At 28.4% G+C, this 17333-nt stretch overlaps 1 protein-coding gene and 1 long non-coding RNA gene across 8 annotated transcripts in view; one reads left to right on the top strand and one right to left on the bottom strand.

Annotated features, from left to right (window-relative positions):
• The window catches only part of LOC116435210 (late secretory pathway protein AVL9 homolog), a 21831-nt gene extending 7710 nt beyond the window's left edge, over nucleotides 1-14121 (top strand). For 2 of the 7 annotated variants that reach the window (XM_031994546.2, XM_031994543.2), the window contains 8 exons: nucleotides 1089-1317; nucleotides 1422-1611; nucleotides 1693-2224; nucleotides 2307-2441; nucleotides 2518-2906; nucleotides 3003-3091; nucleotides 3187-9438; nucleotides 12753-14121. In XM_031994546.2, coding sequence (XP_031850406.1) covers nucleotides 1089-1317; nucleotides 1422-1611; nucleotides 1693-2224; nucleotides 2307-2441; nucleotides 2518-2906; nucleotides 3003-3091; nucleotides 3187-3392 — 1770 coding nt within the window. In that variant the 3' untranslated portion in view covers nucleotides 3393-9438; nucleotides 12753-14121. Of the gene's footprint in view, nucleotides 1-551; nucleotides 674-1088; nucleotides 1318-1421; nucleotides 1612-1692; nucleotides 2225-2306; nucleotides 2442-2517; nucleotides 2907-3002; nucleotides 3092-3186; nucleotides 9439-12752 lie in introns of all 7 variants that reach the window. The other 5 variants (XM_031994545.2, XM_031994544.2, XM_076371951.1 and 2 more) reach the window with 5 other exon arrangements.
• On the bottom strand, nucleotides 4385-17333 carry LOC143175059 (uncharacterized). Its single transcript, XR_012999677.1, has 2 exons — nucleotides 17259-17333; nucleotides 4385-4608 (listed from the first exon to the last, which is right to left on the bottom strand). It is a non-coding gene; the product is annotated as an uncharacterized LOC143175059 (long non-coding RNA).

The following is a 17333-nucleotide window of genomic DNA, read 5'->3' as shown; positions in this document are numbered from 1 at the left end:
TACAGAATTCAGTGTAGTAGTAGCAAAAATTTTTCTTAACTAGTTTGGAAACTAAAGTCTTTCGCAAGCAATATATAATAGAAAAAATTGTTCAAAATCATGTCCCCAACAATATATTCCAAAATCAGTGCGGTGCAGGCGTAGTACAACAGGTCCACCCAGAATTTTTATTTCGGAGAAACTTACTTATGATAATAAAATGTTTACCAACTTAAAAAACATACAAAGATTAGATACGTCGAAATTATGATATAGCATTGAATATATTTTTGTAAATATCTTGAAAATTGAAACCGAGCAACAGTAACATGTATATGAAAAAGTTATTTAGAAATATGCTCCCGATAACATATTTCAATCTCATTAGAATTGGTAGATGGCACCCTTTCCTGTATAATTATCTATGTTTTTAAATGAAATGTCTCATGTACATGACATGTCTCAAAAATAATGGACACATTATTTAAAATTTAAATATTTTTTATACTTTTATGATAAACATCTTTCAATCGTATATATTACTTTTAATTTAAAAAATACAATATTTACAGAAAAAATATTTGTTTACTAATATAAAAATGTTGGACTTACACGTTATAATCTGGATGCAGCTTTGAATAATTTTTTGCTATAATTGAAAATCATAAAATGTCTCAATACATGCTAAGAGATGGTAAGACATGCTTAGAATGCAAAACTTTCTAAATTGTTATAAGATTTAGTTAACGAATTGGAAACAACATATATATTTTCAAAGAATATACACAGGCGATTTTAAAATAACAGTGATTTTTTTGTTAATATGGCGGTATTAACTTTTAATTTACAAGAATGTCTACAATTGAATGCAAATCAGTTGCATGATGTCATCTTCAAAGCATAAGTGACAAATTATATTTTTTGGGGTCCTATGTATTAATATTTATTAATAAATATTTGGAAATAAATAATTTTTTATTCATTTTTTTATAATATTCCTTGTGTAATAATTTTTATTTTTCAAAATGAGACATATTTTAAACATGGAAAATTAAATATACTATATATTTGAACAATTAATAACGATAATAGTAACAATGATTTTTCAGAAATTAAAAAATCGCACTTCTGATATAACCAGAGGAACAGTTCAAAAATCTGTTTGTGTACTAAGTACATTACCATTGTATGGTCACATTCAAGTTAAAATGGCATTAATAACACATGCTTATTTTGAAGAAGGTGACTTCAGTAAAGTATCATTATTAGAAGATACTTATCATCACCTTAATTCTTGTATGAGTAGTGAAAGTCAAATACCACCTCAAGTATTTGTTGGTAATTATACAATAATTACAACTAAGTCTACTTTGATAATTAAACTCTAGAAAGCAAGGTACAAATAAATACTTTGTATTATATACATACATTAATTTTTGTAGGGTTATCTGCAAGAGATTTAATTTTGCAGTTTCGTCATAAAGTTATTTTATTATTTAAATTACTTCTATTAGAGAAAAAAATAGTGTTTTATCAGTCACCAGTACAACCATTATGTGTAGCAATATTGACATTACTTTCACTATTTCCTGGTATGATTGAAAATGGTCTACAACAAGCTGCATATGTTAGGTAATTAAATGACTGAATATTTAATTAAAATTTCATCAAAATATAGAATTTTATGAAACATAAAAAAAAATTTTTTATCAGGCCATCTAGACCCATGTCTCCTATACCTACATTTGATGAAGAAGAAATGTCAGTACATACCATTGACAACAACATATGTTCTATAAATTCCATTAAAGATAACATGTCAGACACAGTGAAAGAACATATTAATGGTAATTCGAATAATCATTCAGTGTGTATAAATGATAATAAAACTGTTGAAACTATGGAAGGTAAATGCATGGATGAATTCAGAAGCTTGAATCTGCAGAAGAATAATAACGAAAATGAAAATTTAAATATGAAAGTTATCGAAGTTGAATCTGCACAAGAATGTACTGAGTCATATGCAGAGGAAAATAATACAATGTATTCTAGAAAACCAAATGACTATGTACACAAAGTACAAAGTATAAATACAATTACGTTAGGTACAACAGATACAGACAATACTTTACCACGTGACACAAGTAACGACGCACTTTCAGATGCTCGTTTGACAAATAATATTACTCAGATTGCTCATATAAATCCAGAACTTTGTGGCTTACCTCTAAATCTCTTTACAAAGGTATAGAAAGTAAATGATTATACTGCTGTTACAAATACATGATGTATAACGTAATTGTTAATAATTTCTCTATTTTCTTAAGGGCTATTTATGTTTGCCATATTTATCATTACCATATCTGGATCTTTTGGCAGATGTCAATGTTAGAGGATATATAGTGGGAGTGACAAATGTTCTATTTAAACAAAAAAAACAACTTATTGATGTATTAGTAGAGGTATGCTTGAATTAAAATATTGGTGTTTAAGTAATACATGGTACACAGATGATCAATATTTTTATTGTGTATGGAGGTTGAAAGTATGCGGATAGAAACAACTGATCCAGAATTGAGAAGGCAATTACACCTTACAACAGAGGATCTTAGATTTGCTGATTATATAGTTCGACATGTGGCAGAGCCACGTAAAGATATTTTTTTGGATGGTGTAGGATGGGAAGGTGGAGATGAATGGATCAGAACTCAATTTCGTGTCTACTTACTGAGTATGTTGCGAACATCTATGCAACAAGATACTCGTCAATCTGATCATTATAATTCTGCATTTATTACTGCTTGGCGTACAACAAATAACTATAAAATGTGGTGCACTTCTAATAAACCAGAAATAAATAATATAGAACCTGGTCATCCATTTGCGGGTCAATTATCAGTCCAAGATATGAAATTACGGTTATCACAGTGAGTAATATTATACAGTGTATCTATTGATAAAATAATTACTAGAAAAAAAGTACAATACAAAATACATAAGAATAAATTATGTGCATATTACAGTACAATGCAAAATACAGAAAGTGGTAGAAAATTAAATCAAGCAATGGCATCAACTGGAAGAGCTGTTGCAACAACAGGAAAAGCCGTAGGTAAGTCATTAAAGACTAATTACGGAACTACTGACACACATAAATATATATAACATTATTAAAGCAAATTAACAGTGATATTTTCAATAAACTAGGTGGCGCACTTTCACAAGCAAAAGGAGCTTTTTCTAACTGGTGGAGCACATTAACTACTGTTCAACCAATTGAAGAGGGAAAAGCTGACAATCAAACTCCAAATATACATCAAACATTTTCAAATATAACTAATAAAACTACTATACAAGATGAAGAAATGAACGTGTCTACTAATAACACAAGTTTAGAAGTTGTCGTAGATTAATACAGAAAACAGCAGTTTTAATCGCTTATTGCAGCGATTAGGAAAAACTTTTTTGATATGTAAAAAAGTGATATGATACCTACCATATTAATAAATACCTTTGGTAGAGAAAGGATAATTTATGTAAGATGTTGATGTATAAAACAAGAAAGTTAATTACATCTGAAAAACACTTCAGGTAAGAAATTAAATAATTGCAAAATGAATAGCGTACTTAAAATAGAGCTTAAACGATTTAATATGTGATAGCATAGAAAAGAAGTAATATAAAGTCTCTAGTAACATTTCATATTAATAATTTACATGTAATATGCTCTGATTATTCTATTTTCAAATTAGAAAAATAAATTTTATTCTATCAACCCTTTTGCTGCGGACATGAAATTCGATAAACCGCGGACATTAAGTATTCATTGCGTCTACCCTTAAAAGTAACGAACTATTTTTGATGAAGTTGAAGATATAAAAAAAAATTCAATGAAAATTAAGTGCTACAAGGGACACAAATTTTGTCTGAGACAAATTTTTTAATATATTATTAATTTAAAAAAAGACAAAGGTCAAGTTTCGTCTTTTATATAGAATTATATATTTTTTGTTAACTTGTTCAAATGCAAATTCAATAATCTATAAAATGCAGGATTGACCACGTGACATCTATCATAATTTTTCAATCATTTCCAGCGATTTGATGAAAAAATGTTTTACACAAAAGTTAATCAGTTTTTAGTCAGCTATAAACTGCATTAAAAAAAAATTCGACGCGCTCACATATATAAAATTCACTGTAGTAGTAACAAAAGAAAGAGTTATTCAAAACATCAATTTTTATCAACATTTGTCAATCTTACGAAAATAGGTAACGGTGATCAAGGACTATACTATTACCCGAACATTTCTTCATCAAATCACTGGAAATACTAAAAAAATTACAGTAAATATTATGTGGTACACCCTGGATACATTGATTGAGAAAATGTAACAAAATTTTATTAGTAGGAAATATCCACTATGGTGTAGATCAAAGGTGTCACTCTTCTTGGTGTTACCATAGAGTTTTGTGGTGGTTGCGGGTTGTTGGGGGATGCTCGCTGATGATGAATGCGGTAGTGGAAGGGGTAAAAGGTGGAGAAAAGACTTCTTCCGGCTTCACTGATCGCACAGTCTGGTCGACAAGAGTTACCTTCTCCATACCTATTTTCCCCTTCTCTTCCAGCTATTCGTAAACGAAACAGACTTAGACATTTTACCATATATACAGGGTGTTTCTCAATTATAACGCACAAATGATAGGGCGTATATAACTCACTAAACTAAGTAAACAAACCCTATTAAACAAACCCGAGTAAACATAAATCTGAAACTCAATAATTTTCGACATAAAAATTTGTTTTATTTAAGAAAAAATGTATGGCGACCGAATCAAGAACAACGAATCAGTGATACGAGCAAATATGTGAAACAAAAGTTACAGGGTATAAAACACTACATATCACGGCGGGAGGTATTTTACCGCGACGTGACCATAATACGTCCTGCAAAGGTCATGTTATAATTTTTAAATTAAACCCTATACTTTCTATTCCATATTTTTCAAACCTACATTCAAACTTTCTAAATCATAGAAATTACATTTTTTGCCTAAGTCGCTATCAAGATATCAGCATCCAAAGTTGCCGGTTCGCCGATAGCGATAGTAGCCGACGGTATGTAGTGAGATGTAGTATTTTATACCCTGTAATTTTTGTTTGACATATTTGTTGTATGACTGATATTTTTCGAGATAATTCGGTGTTCCTAATTCAATCCCCGTGTATTTTTTTCAAACAAAACCTATTTTTATCTCGAAAACTATTAAGTTTACAACCCATGTTTACAGGGGAGTTTTACTCATTTTAATGAGTTGTATACGCCCTATCATTTGTACGTTAGTTCATGGTGGGAGTATCGACTAACTGAGAGTTAGATATGGGTAACTCCTAAAGTACAAATAGTAAAAAAACCGCTGATTGAAAGTTATTACGAAGTTTAAAGAGAAGCAGTTCGACACTCCTGGTGTAAAAATAAGTCAAGGGTATACACATATATATATATATATTTTGATGGGCATAATTATATTTTTTTGGTTTTCTGTAATTTGTACTTGAGATCTGTTATTTTTGTTTGCGTAAAAATGCTGTTACACGACTGGATAAAGCTCTCACATTTTATTTATTGTTGTTTTTAGTTGAGGGAAGAAATTGTGGGATATAAAAGAAAGACTTCATTGGCAGCATGAAGACCAAAATTTTTCTAATAATAAATGACAACGGTATTGCAACTTACTATTACAATTTTCATCGTTGTAATTTAAGGTTAAATAAATGATTTTTCACAACTGAACTTACAGTTTTATTCAACCACGAAACAGCATTTTTTCAAATAATCTTAATAAGTTATTAATCAAATAGGCACTGGAAAAAATAATTTTAGAGTATCATTTGTCATGTATTTTAACATACCTATACTAAATAAAAATAAGGGATTTCAAGTACAAAGTACAGAAAAATAAAAAAATCGGGTCAGCTTAATTATACAGTGTGTTCCTGCGAACTGAGAACACCTAATTTTCTTAAAAAATATCGGTGATATGATTCTTCGTGTTTCTCTGTTTCAGACAAAAGCTATAGAGTATTAAGTGCTATATATCATGTTTTCACTTGTTTGACCTTAATATGACCTTAAATCGCCTTGCAAATATCACATTAATATTATTAAATGGAAACGTATTTTTTTTTTATTACATATTCTTACAGCTAATGTCGAAACGTTTTCAAAACACTAATAACGTTATGTTTACTTAAATTGTTGTTGATATATAAACATTCAAATTTTATATGTCCCTGCTGACATTAACGTTATCCAATGTACACTGTGAGAAGATTGCGCACTCGGGTTTTATACGTTATAATGGCTCTTAAAAAGGCTGATACATAAAAAGTGTATGTGTTTGTAATGTATTTGTATGTGTGTTTAGTCACCTACATTGTAAGAGTTCACTGTCTGACGTTGTTTACAAATACGCGTTCGTTTATCAAAAACTTCGATTGGCCTTTTTCTTCAGGTGCAGATCGGATAACACTAATGCCAGCAGTAACATATAAAATTTAAACGTTTATATCTTAACAAAAATTTAAGTAAAAATAAGGTTATTATAGCTCTTCGGAAACGTCTCGACGTCAGCTATAAGAATATTTAATAAAAAATATATGGTGTTATTTAAAAACTATAGCGTGATAATTGCAGGGTGGTCCAAGGTCATCTCAAGGTCAAACTAATAAAAACATATATGTAGCACTTAATACTCTATAGCTTTGGTCTCAGATGCTTCTTTATATCACCCATATTTTTTGAGAAAAAGAGATATTCTCAGCTCGCAAAAACACACTGTGTGTATATATACGCAGTATATCCTACTTATCTGAGAACCCCAAACTATTTAGGAAGCTATGAATGATACGAAAAAATGTTTCAGTTGAAAGTTGTAGGATATAAAGAGACAATTATGTTCCCAGACGTTTCCTAAAGCACTTGACACTAACTGAGTTTACAGAACGCGTCAATTTGACGGATATTAAATCTTATAAATATTGTTTGGTAAATGTTTACATCGATTTTGATCGATGCAATTACACGAATATGTATCTCAATTGTTTATTTTACGTAAACCTAGTCTTAAACTTGTTATATTGGCATAATTCATTATAAAGAAATCAGCATTTATATTTGACGTGCTGCACAGTGCGGAAAAATGGCCGCCTTTTGAATAAAATTTAATAACTTTTATAATTTCAATAGCAGAGACATGAAACAAACGGGGTTCTTATTGTTTTAATATGCACCATAATTTGCATTAGTAAAGTTTAATTATCGTTTATAATTTGACTTTGAAGTGGTTTATTTATGATAAAAAAATAACAAAATTGTGCAAATGTTAAAAAATCGTATTTTATATTCATTTTAAATTTCATTTAAATGTGCATTACAATTAGACATACCATATTCATCATTCATGATAAAAATTATTTTATAGAAATGTTTTTTGTTTGTGGAACAACATGAAGAAATTTTGTTGTCAAATATGATTATTTAGACATTTCAACGTAAGTTGAACATAGTTTTGTTTCGATGTTGAACTATAACTTTTTCGACTTTCGTCCACAGTTTGCCGTACTGTACACTACCGTTATTAATGTTACTGATGTTTGTACACCGCGGTGAGATTACTCAGTCGGACGATGTTTGTATCGGTACAACTGTTTATGCGAAAATAACAAATTTGTAGTTTCTTGAAATTGTGTTAACGTACAAAATCTTTTGTATCTTGAAGACAGATCATTTATATTTCGGCCTATGTTCACCAAGACTTTTTTACTCGATACAATGTATCTTATTCATCGTACAAAAATTGCAATACTTTATTTAGACATTTTGCATAAATAAATTTGTGTCACTTTGAGTTAGATATACGCCTAATAGTGAATTTTAGACGTTAGTTAACACTTCATACTTGTGTTGCTTCACATTTGTGTTGCATTGCTCTTTTCAATTATCGAACTAGTTTACTGCTCTTTAGAATTCGTAGCATCTTATTGTTTTCATGTTAAGCCCAGGTTCATTTTAAAGCGTGAAACCTCTACCTTCAGAACCCTCAATATATAAGTTTCTTCCATACAGAAAGATCACGCATACAGCGAAAGATCTCTATTGTCCCTGTATCGTCTCGCTCGCCTTCTTTTATGCAACGGACGGTATATATAGCATGTTAAAAAAGATCATAAAATATTTATGATCGGTTACTTCTTGATGTGCAGTGGCATGCTGTTCCCGACTGTAGTCAACAACATCCCGCTTATAATTGCGCACTGTAATCTCTCCGACTAGTTTCTAATATATCAACATCCATCGATTTTAATGATTTTTAATATGTTGTTAGGGGCATGATTTTTGGACAACTTTTTCCTTAAGCAAAATGCACGGAAACCTCTAGTTTCCGAGACAATTGCGAAAAACATTCACCAAAATTACATTGAATACTGTTGATATATTAGATTTTTCTCATCTCTCTCGTTTATATATTGAGCATACAAAATGCAAGAGATATTGTTTATAGTATAAACTTTATACGAACAAATGCCTGACATAAAATATTTCAGATATCTGCTACGATCAGGCGTCACTCTGCTCACATATCCTCGTAGCTTTCCCTCTGCACCCTACAAATGTAGTTTCTTGCTATGACTCCTTAATGTAGATGCATATATGTTCTAAGTCAGCATACTGTCTTAGTTGGATTGTGAGATGATTAATGAACATTAATTTTTTTCCTGTTAACCATAAGTATTCACAGTTGAAGTAACACATCTTTCTTCATAAAACGCTAGGATCGAAGAATCGTCCAGCTTCGACTACCAGGTCCTTATATCGTCTGTAAAGGTATTGTTAAAATTGTTCAAATCGATAAAGTCTTGAACAGGATCAGATAGTAAAATCCACGAGGCTTGACTGATCGGTAAAGAAAATCGAAATTGTTTGTGCTCTAAAGTCATAGAACATGTAATTTTGATTAGAGATTAATTGTGAAGAAACATCTCTGATAACAATCTCTGTAAGTTCCCTGTCCATTAACCCTATTCTGTCATCCTGCGAATTGTACAACTTCGTTGACATAAGATCGGATAGTGTTGATGTATTATTGGGGGGAGGGAATACATTTCAGGATCCAAATTAAGTTTGCCCTAGCTTAATTTCTATCTTCTAGGGTATCTTTCCTGGATGTCCTTAAGACCTTATGAACTCATCATAGGCTAGAGTGCAAATTCGTTCATCATCGCGAATGCCCTCTACCAAAGTCTTAGCCACAACTGGTTTCATCATCTAGGTGAGGAATGCCTGAGCAGGTTGCTCAGTGTAAGGTTCAACGCATCCTCAAATATCACCGATAATAAGGATAACATCTCATCCTTGGATGCTTGTACCAGATGTTGAAAGTTGGCCACCACACCAGGTACTTTAACTGCATGATCAATTTCTTCGAAAGGGACATGGTAGGCTACATTCCAAATGAAAACCACAACAAACACAAAACTCCAACCAGGTTTTAAAATAACTAACTAAAGTAATTTCATCTGCTTTATTTTATTGTAAGTAATAAATGGCGCGGGCTCAGGGCTGATGAATAGTATCTGTATTCCTCTTCAATACTTTTTCTATTCTTTTGTTCTCTTTTCTTTTCTCTTCCTGTCTCTGCGTGTATTGTATGTAGATATTATATATAATTACTCGCGATGAAAATTGCACACTGATATATCAACGATACTATTTGTTTATATCAGTCACGGACTAAATATTTTAACTAAAAACAAATTAACAGCTTCACTTCAATGTATTTCTATGATGTATGTAAAAAATCAGAAAAAAGTTATTGCTTGTTACGAAAAAATATTTACTATTATGACATAGAAAATGTGTAGAATGATCGTTCTTAGCCAAGCATACTCCATCCTTTTGGAAAATGCGATCGATGTTATTTATCGATTGGACCGCCTCCGCGCTGTTGCCCAGCTAAGAATGATCATTTTACTCGCTATCTTTCTCTTCCTCTTTGGTAAAGATTGTGGTTATCTTTGCCTTTATCTCCTAATCCAGTAGCAGTATTCAGCATCCTCGCCTAATAGTTTACCATAGATGCGCTGCATTCATCAAATGATGGTTTATGCTTCCAACTAGTTTTTAGGATCCCGATCCCTATTTCGGCATTTTTTAAATGTTTCCTTATTCATTATTTTCGTTTTAGTTACCAGTTTTGATTCATCCTTACTATTTCATTTCATAAGTATTGTCCATGCAGGTATGATGAGCATTTCCAGTCTTGTAAAGACACTTAATGAAATACTAACCATCTTATATGAGAGTCAAACGCAAATTTACCCCTAAAATTAGATATGTGAAACATATTAAGATTTCAACACTCCCAGCTAGGAAGCAAGCCTACAGTTGGCACACTGACTGTTTATACTAATTAATCCTAATTAATAATACAATGATGTAGATAGATTCTCAAATTCACTGGAAAAGATGATAAAAAAAGTAATCTACTTTCTATAAGACTCATAATATACAAAATCTCTTTACACCCCATTGTCTTTACAGTCATCACAGTGTTGTTACAAATAATTGTGTTCGTCTCAATACTCTAACACAATGACTTGTCTCAAATTTTTATATACTCATTTTTTATAAAATATACTACCTCTTTTATCAATAGAAGCTTCTTTAGTGATGCAACTTTCACTTTCTTATGTACAATAATCAGCCTAATTCTGAAGTTGAATGCTTCTACCGAATAGCTTGTATGTGATTTTTTATTAGGGTGACAAGAAAGTTGTTTTTTTAGGAAAAAGTAAATTTTATATATTTAATCTTAAAAAGAAGATTAACGGATGACATATTGGCCATTATTTTCTATAATCTTCAACCATTTATTAACCAAGTGATTTATGCTAAATGTAAAGACAACCTTATCTTTTGACCATAATAAAATAATAAAAATCACCTATGGACCATATACACTTTAACTTTAAATAGTCCAAGAAATGAGCATAAATTATAAGTTTCTGTAGTATTATACCCAAGTTGAAACTCATAAAGCGTAGAGTGTTGGAAATGAATTTTATCTTCATTCATAATAAATATTTATTTTTCAAAATTTAAAAATCAAAAAGGATTCCACCTTAAAAATTCGGATTCAGTGATAATATTTATTACCAAATTCAAGTTTCTTTGCATGGAAATGTATATACAAAATAGTGTTAATGCAACAGAATATGGTTTTTAGTGTCCATAAAGTTCAAATTCAGCAAATCACTTACAAATAGCATCTGTCACGTTTTATTTGACCTGATTCCTTTTAAATCACCGATTATTAATTGAGATATATTTTCCTAATGTATATGAGTCATATTCAAATGTTTACACATATCTTGCATATCAGAGGTTTTACAAAAAGTGTCTATCAATTGTGTACATATAATCTAATTACTAAAACTCCGCATTATAAAAATAGCTGATACTATTCTGATACTCACAGACTGCAGTGTTTCTCTTGAAATATAAACTACTACGTCTATTGCACGTATTATTACACACAATGTAGCTCTCACATCTTGGCCGAGCACCGCCAAGTCAAAAGTGCACAGGGGCAAGGAGAATCGGTCGCACGCTTTAGCTTGGTTCTTTCAAGAAACATAGTAGTCGAGTCTCCGTGTCCCTGGGATTTGGTAAACATAAAAAGCCGCCGTCGCGCAGAAACGAAATTCGACGCCAGTGTTCATACATCTCACTTCATCGCATTCTGTTTTGCTTACGTTTCTTGTTGCGCAACTCGGTCAATAACAAGAACGTGTCGAAACTGAGGCGTCACCAGTGTAGTCAAATTGTCTCTTTCCCACTCTTTCCTACGCTTTCTGCGATTCCATCCTCATCAGCGGACGTCCCCCAACAATACCCGCAACCATCACAAGACATACTGGTAACCTCAGAGAAGGGCTAACCGTATATCCCTCAAATTCCTCGATCTGGCCAAACTGGGCGTCACTGTTGCCATAATTACCGGGTCGAGCGCCATGAGTGGACATTTCCCCTTGCTCCTGAGCACTTTTAGCTTGTCGGAGCTCGGTCAAGACGTAAGAACTGCATTGTATATACTATTCTTTTTCCTTTTCTTTTTTCTTTGTTTTAAGTTAGTTGGATATTTGATGTCAAACCTAGTTTAATAGTCCTCTAACACTAGTATGAAACAAGATATTTATTGCATAATCATATAACTCACGGCATATAGTATCTAGTTGTACTGTACTTGTAGGTGCTAACTTTGCCAATTTGATATAAATTAATAAAAATAGCAAAACTAACAAAATCTGTGTTGATTTAATCACTCTATTTATTTTAGTATTTTGTATTTTATGTCGTCTGCTTATATTAAAATTTTAATTTATTACTGGAAATTTGTTGGCAAATGGTAATAAATGGATATAAATTAAAAAATCTCATAAAAGCTTTTGATGATTGTAGATTATGTTACATTTTATGTACTATGTTTCAAGATTTTTTTTCTCTATATTTTCGAAAGAAATGGTTACTACTCCATTTATAAAGATAAGGTAAAGATAACAAAGATAAAATAACATAATGATTTTGTTTTGTGTTATGTTTTCATTTTGAAGAAAAATATTTAATTCATAATAAATTTGATAGACTATGAAAAAATACCTTGCAATATATCTTTTTTAAGTTTCTTATAAAGAATATTCCTCTTCGCAGGGTATTAATGCATCCAGTTCAACATCGACTCATCACCCTTCTATTATTGGTTCAAAGTATGTCAGGTTACAAGTCTTAAGAACTATTAGCTTGGTTATATTTGCAATAGTTTTCTAGCATTCTCGAAAAATTGTGACTAAGTATGTTACTTCAGAAATAGAACAGAAAAAAGTAGTTCATTAATGTATTAATTCACTTGTTGCATCTACATTTAAAATCTGATTAGTGATGCTATAAAAACAGAATTTTTTGACATAATAAATCTATATACAACATGAATTGCTAATACACACCCATTTATGTTCATTATTATAGCAGAAAAATCAGAACATATTACAAATATATTATTATAATAGTTCTTTTTTAGAAGGAAATATTTAAAATAACTTAAGAACATTTTATAACTTGTAATACTTATACTGTATTTCAAATTAGGTATTTATAATGTATTATGGTAGTAAAAAGTAGCATACTGTGAACAGTAATCAATAAAATATGTATTTGATTGAAGTAGGAAATGCATTTTTAAATTATATTTTTTTTTCTTGGGTTACTAAAATACTAAAGTAATCGTTTTGATACAAATTTTACTAACAAACTACAGGTTTATGCCTTAAAAAAGAAATAGACTGTCATCAATGTGATATAGGTTTTATAATGCAATTAAAATGCATTACCTACTAATAGATTTTATTTATTATAGTAAAAGTTTATTATATGACATAATATTAAGAAGTATCTAAATAATTAAGAATTATATATAGCAAGCATATTAATCTATTCCAAAATATAAATAAATTACCAGTTGTGATATTCTACATGTAATTATTAGATTGTAAATAGTCATATGGATTTTAAGATTTAAAAATAAATTCCTAGAAATAAATGTCACACAAAAATTTATTACATTTATAATGAGGTTTAATTTGTTTGAAGTAAAGTACATAGATATTTAATAAAATATTACTCTAATATTAAATTTCAATTTAGTTTATTGTGTTATGTACATTTCTGTATTATAAGTGCATTATTATTTATAATCTAATAATTAACGATATTGAAAAAAACCATTGTTATTGAAAAATCGCAATTATAAATGTCAAAAATATTAATATTGACTTCCCAATTTATAACTTCAAAATTTCATAATGTATGATTGTGTTATGCTAGTCATTGAATATTAATTATATGTTTTAAATATAGGAATTAAAATTTTTTTGTACATACAATAGTAAACAATACCAACTTATTTAAGAGTATTAAAACTGTGTAGAATAAAACACAATTCACATTACTTGTGATTTATATATAAAACAGAATTGTATATATTGATATATTTCTTATTTCACATAAATTTTATTTTGATTTATCTTTAATTTATTACAAATGTTATAGAATGTATTGTATTTATTCTACCCTATATTATTTTCTTTTATATTATTCGTAATATTTATTAAAATTACTATCACTTTCATGCAAGAAAAATGTTGTTATTATTGTTTAAAATTATTTGGTGTTACATTTTATTAAATGTATATACATAAATATTTAATACTCTTGATTATTTTTCATTATCTTTTATTAATATTATTATGTTTATATAATAATAGCTTTATTTTATAGATTTATTATCATTTAATATTTAATAATATAAAATAATAGCTTTCTCTCATAAATTTATCATCATTTTGTTTTTAATGTATTAAAAATTGTAAGAAATTACAATTACACTTGTTACAATTTATTGAATCTAAGAGAATATTTGGAAATATAATATTACTGTAGCAGAATTTTGAAATAACATTTACTTTAAAGAAACATAAACGATTTAATCTTTATAATTATTTGTTAGAGCAACTTTATAGTATTAAATGGCACTCTATCAAGCATAATGTTTATTTCATTAATTGTGAACATTATTTCAATAATCACATAATACTTATATATAATTCTTATAGGAAAACTGTTTGTATATTCAAATATTTTAAGAAAAAAAGTATACTACATTGATGTAAAAATTGACTAATTTACTATTAACTTGTATTGAGAAACAAATTTTATATTTGGTTTCTATTATTTTACACTACTACACAATTGTATTTGTGCTTTGCAATATAACATTCTAGTATAGCTTTACAATTACACTTTACGGTTAAATATATGCATAAAAAGATTTAATTGTAATTGAAAATGTCATATAATTCAGTGTACAGAATTATAGCTCAATTATAAGACATAGATTATTTTTCATAAGTTAACATATATTCATTTTAAAAATATATTTTCAAATAACTAATAGTAATATCTATATTATTTGTTATATTATATTATATTTTTTTATATTATGTTTTATTATATTATATTATAAGTTTATCCTAAGTTATCTCAAAGAATAATTATAATTAAGACGTAATGTTATTGAATTTATTTATGAAACCATGAGAGGAGAAATTTGGAAGATGTATTAAATTTAGAAAATTGTATAATTATATGAAAATTGAATAAAAAACGTATTCAAAGGTGTATTAAAAATAATTAGCAAAATATATGACCATTTTATTAATATTGCTAAATCTTATTTATTATTTATTTTAAATGATAGTTAATATAAAATAAAAGCCATCATTTGATGGTAATTTCACATAATACGTCATATAAGTATAAAACTAACTTTGTATACATACTGCCCTATAAATTAGGTTATTGTTTAAAGAGATTTACATTTCATTTTTTCCAAAAGATTAGTGTTTATGTATTATTAATAATTATAATATTATATCTTTTAAATTCATTAAGCGAAAAGAATTTATAAAACATTAATTAATATTACACTAATTGCAAAAATAGGTAAGACTATAATCCATTATACGTACTTTCACAAAAATAGTACAATGACGTACAATGTATTTAAATATTTTGAAAATAACTTTGAATTCGAGAATATTTCATATGCGTAACATGTAATATGTATAAAGAGTAATATATTTATTTGGTATTTAATATATAACAATTTTGATTTCTTCGCATGAAACAATTTTACATTTATATAAAGAATACAATTAGTTTAAAAAACTATTTTCATTTGGAAATAAGATTAAGTAGAAAAATTGCAAACTTTTCAACTATAAATTGCATAAGAGAAAACATTTGTAATTTACAGTATATAGATCAATATTAAAGCAAAAATATATTTTACAGTATAGTACAAATATGAAGTATTAAATGAATATTCACTAAGAAAGTTCCTTACGTAAATATAAATAAATTATTTTGAACCTATCTTAATTTGATTTTGTATAATTCCTGCAACCAGTTTTTATTCATTTTTGTATACATGAGTTTGTAATTATGTAATACATATCATATTTTCAAAATTATTTCATTTAAGTGGTTAATTGTTTGAAATTATGTATGAATTTAGTATTGATATACAAATTTGGATACTGAAATTATAGATGATAAAAATATTTTTGTTCTCCTGTATCTACATTATGTGTATATAATAAAAATATCCATTGAAAAGCCTTGTTCTATAAAAAGTTCATCAGAAGTATAACAGAATATTTCAACAAATATGTTAAGTTTTGTTATAACACAATAATGGTTAGAAAATTTAATAAAAATTTGTCACGTTTAATATAAATCTATATAGCATACAATGCATGGTTAACTAGAATTTTTATTTTTTTTATGCGAGGATTTAAAGTTGCATTGATTGTCAGATCATTAATAACTAATACCAGTGAAAACAATATTAGATTTTTAAAAATAAGTTTGTATTCAGGTGATTTTAAAAGATCTGGGCAGAAATAAAATGAATATTATGGTATCTTTTTTGCCACTCAAATTTAATGCATTCACGTAGAATGTGTTGTACTTTAATTAGGTTTTAACATCTATTGGAGGAAGAAAGTTTAGTTTTCTTAGCATCAACATGTTTTATGCTCAATATAAATCTATACCACCTAAAATATATGGTTAACTAGAACTTTCTTTTCTCTATGAATAATTATTTAATTATTGAACTTTCTTTTATGGTTACTGTATTATTAAATGATTATTGTGTATCACGATAATGTATCCTATAAGGTTAATATCTTCTCCTATGCAAATAATTCTGACGTTCCAAATTACATTATTTTATTACAGTCAGTGTTTAACATTTTATTTACATAATATAAATAAATATAATACAAAATACATGAAAATGTATTTAGAAGAAAGGAAATATCATTCTACACTCAAAAACTTATAGACATGTATATATTTTAAATGATTAGTATAATAAAAATTTATGTTAATTTATATTTTTATAGATCAATCATTGAAAAACGAAATTAAGTAGAAACTTATTTAAATAAGTGGCGATACCAAATAAGAAAGAAAATAAGGTGTGTGTTATAATTTATAGTAATTTTTACATGTTATTCGATTGTTACTGTTACGAATGCATAAAATTCAGAATCTAATGATTAAGATAATATAAGCACCGGTAACCGTATCTACCGTCTGGAAGTAGCGATGCAGTATCTAAACGAGGAGGAGCAGCAACGATCTCAGTATGAACCATGACTGGTCAGT

This window comes from Nomia melanderi, chromosome 11, assembly GCF_051020985.1.
Source record: "Nomia melanderi isolate GNS246 chromosome 11, iyNomMela1, whole genome shotgun sequence".
Lineage (NCBI taxonomy): Eukaryota > Metazoa > Arthropoda > Insecta > Hymenoptera > Halictidae > Nomia > Nomia melanderi.
This window is presented reverse-complemented; position numbering and strand designations above follow the sequence as displayed.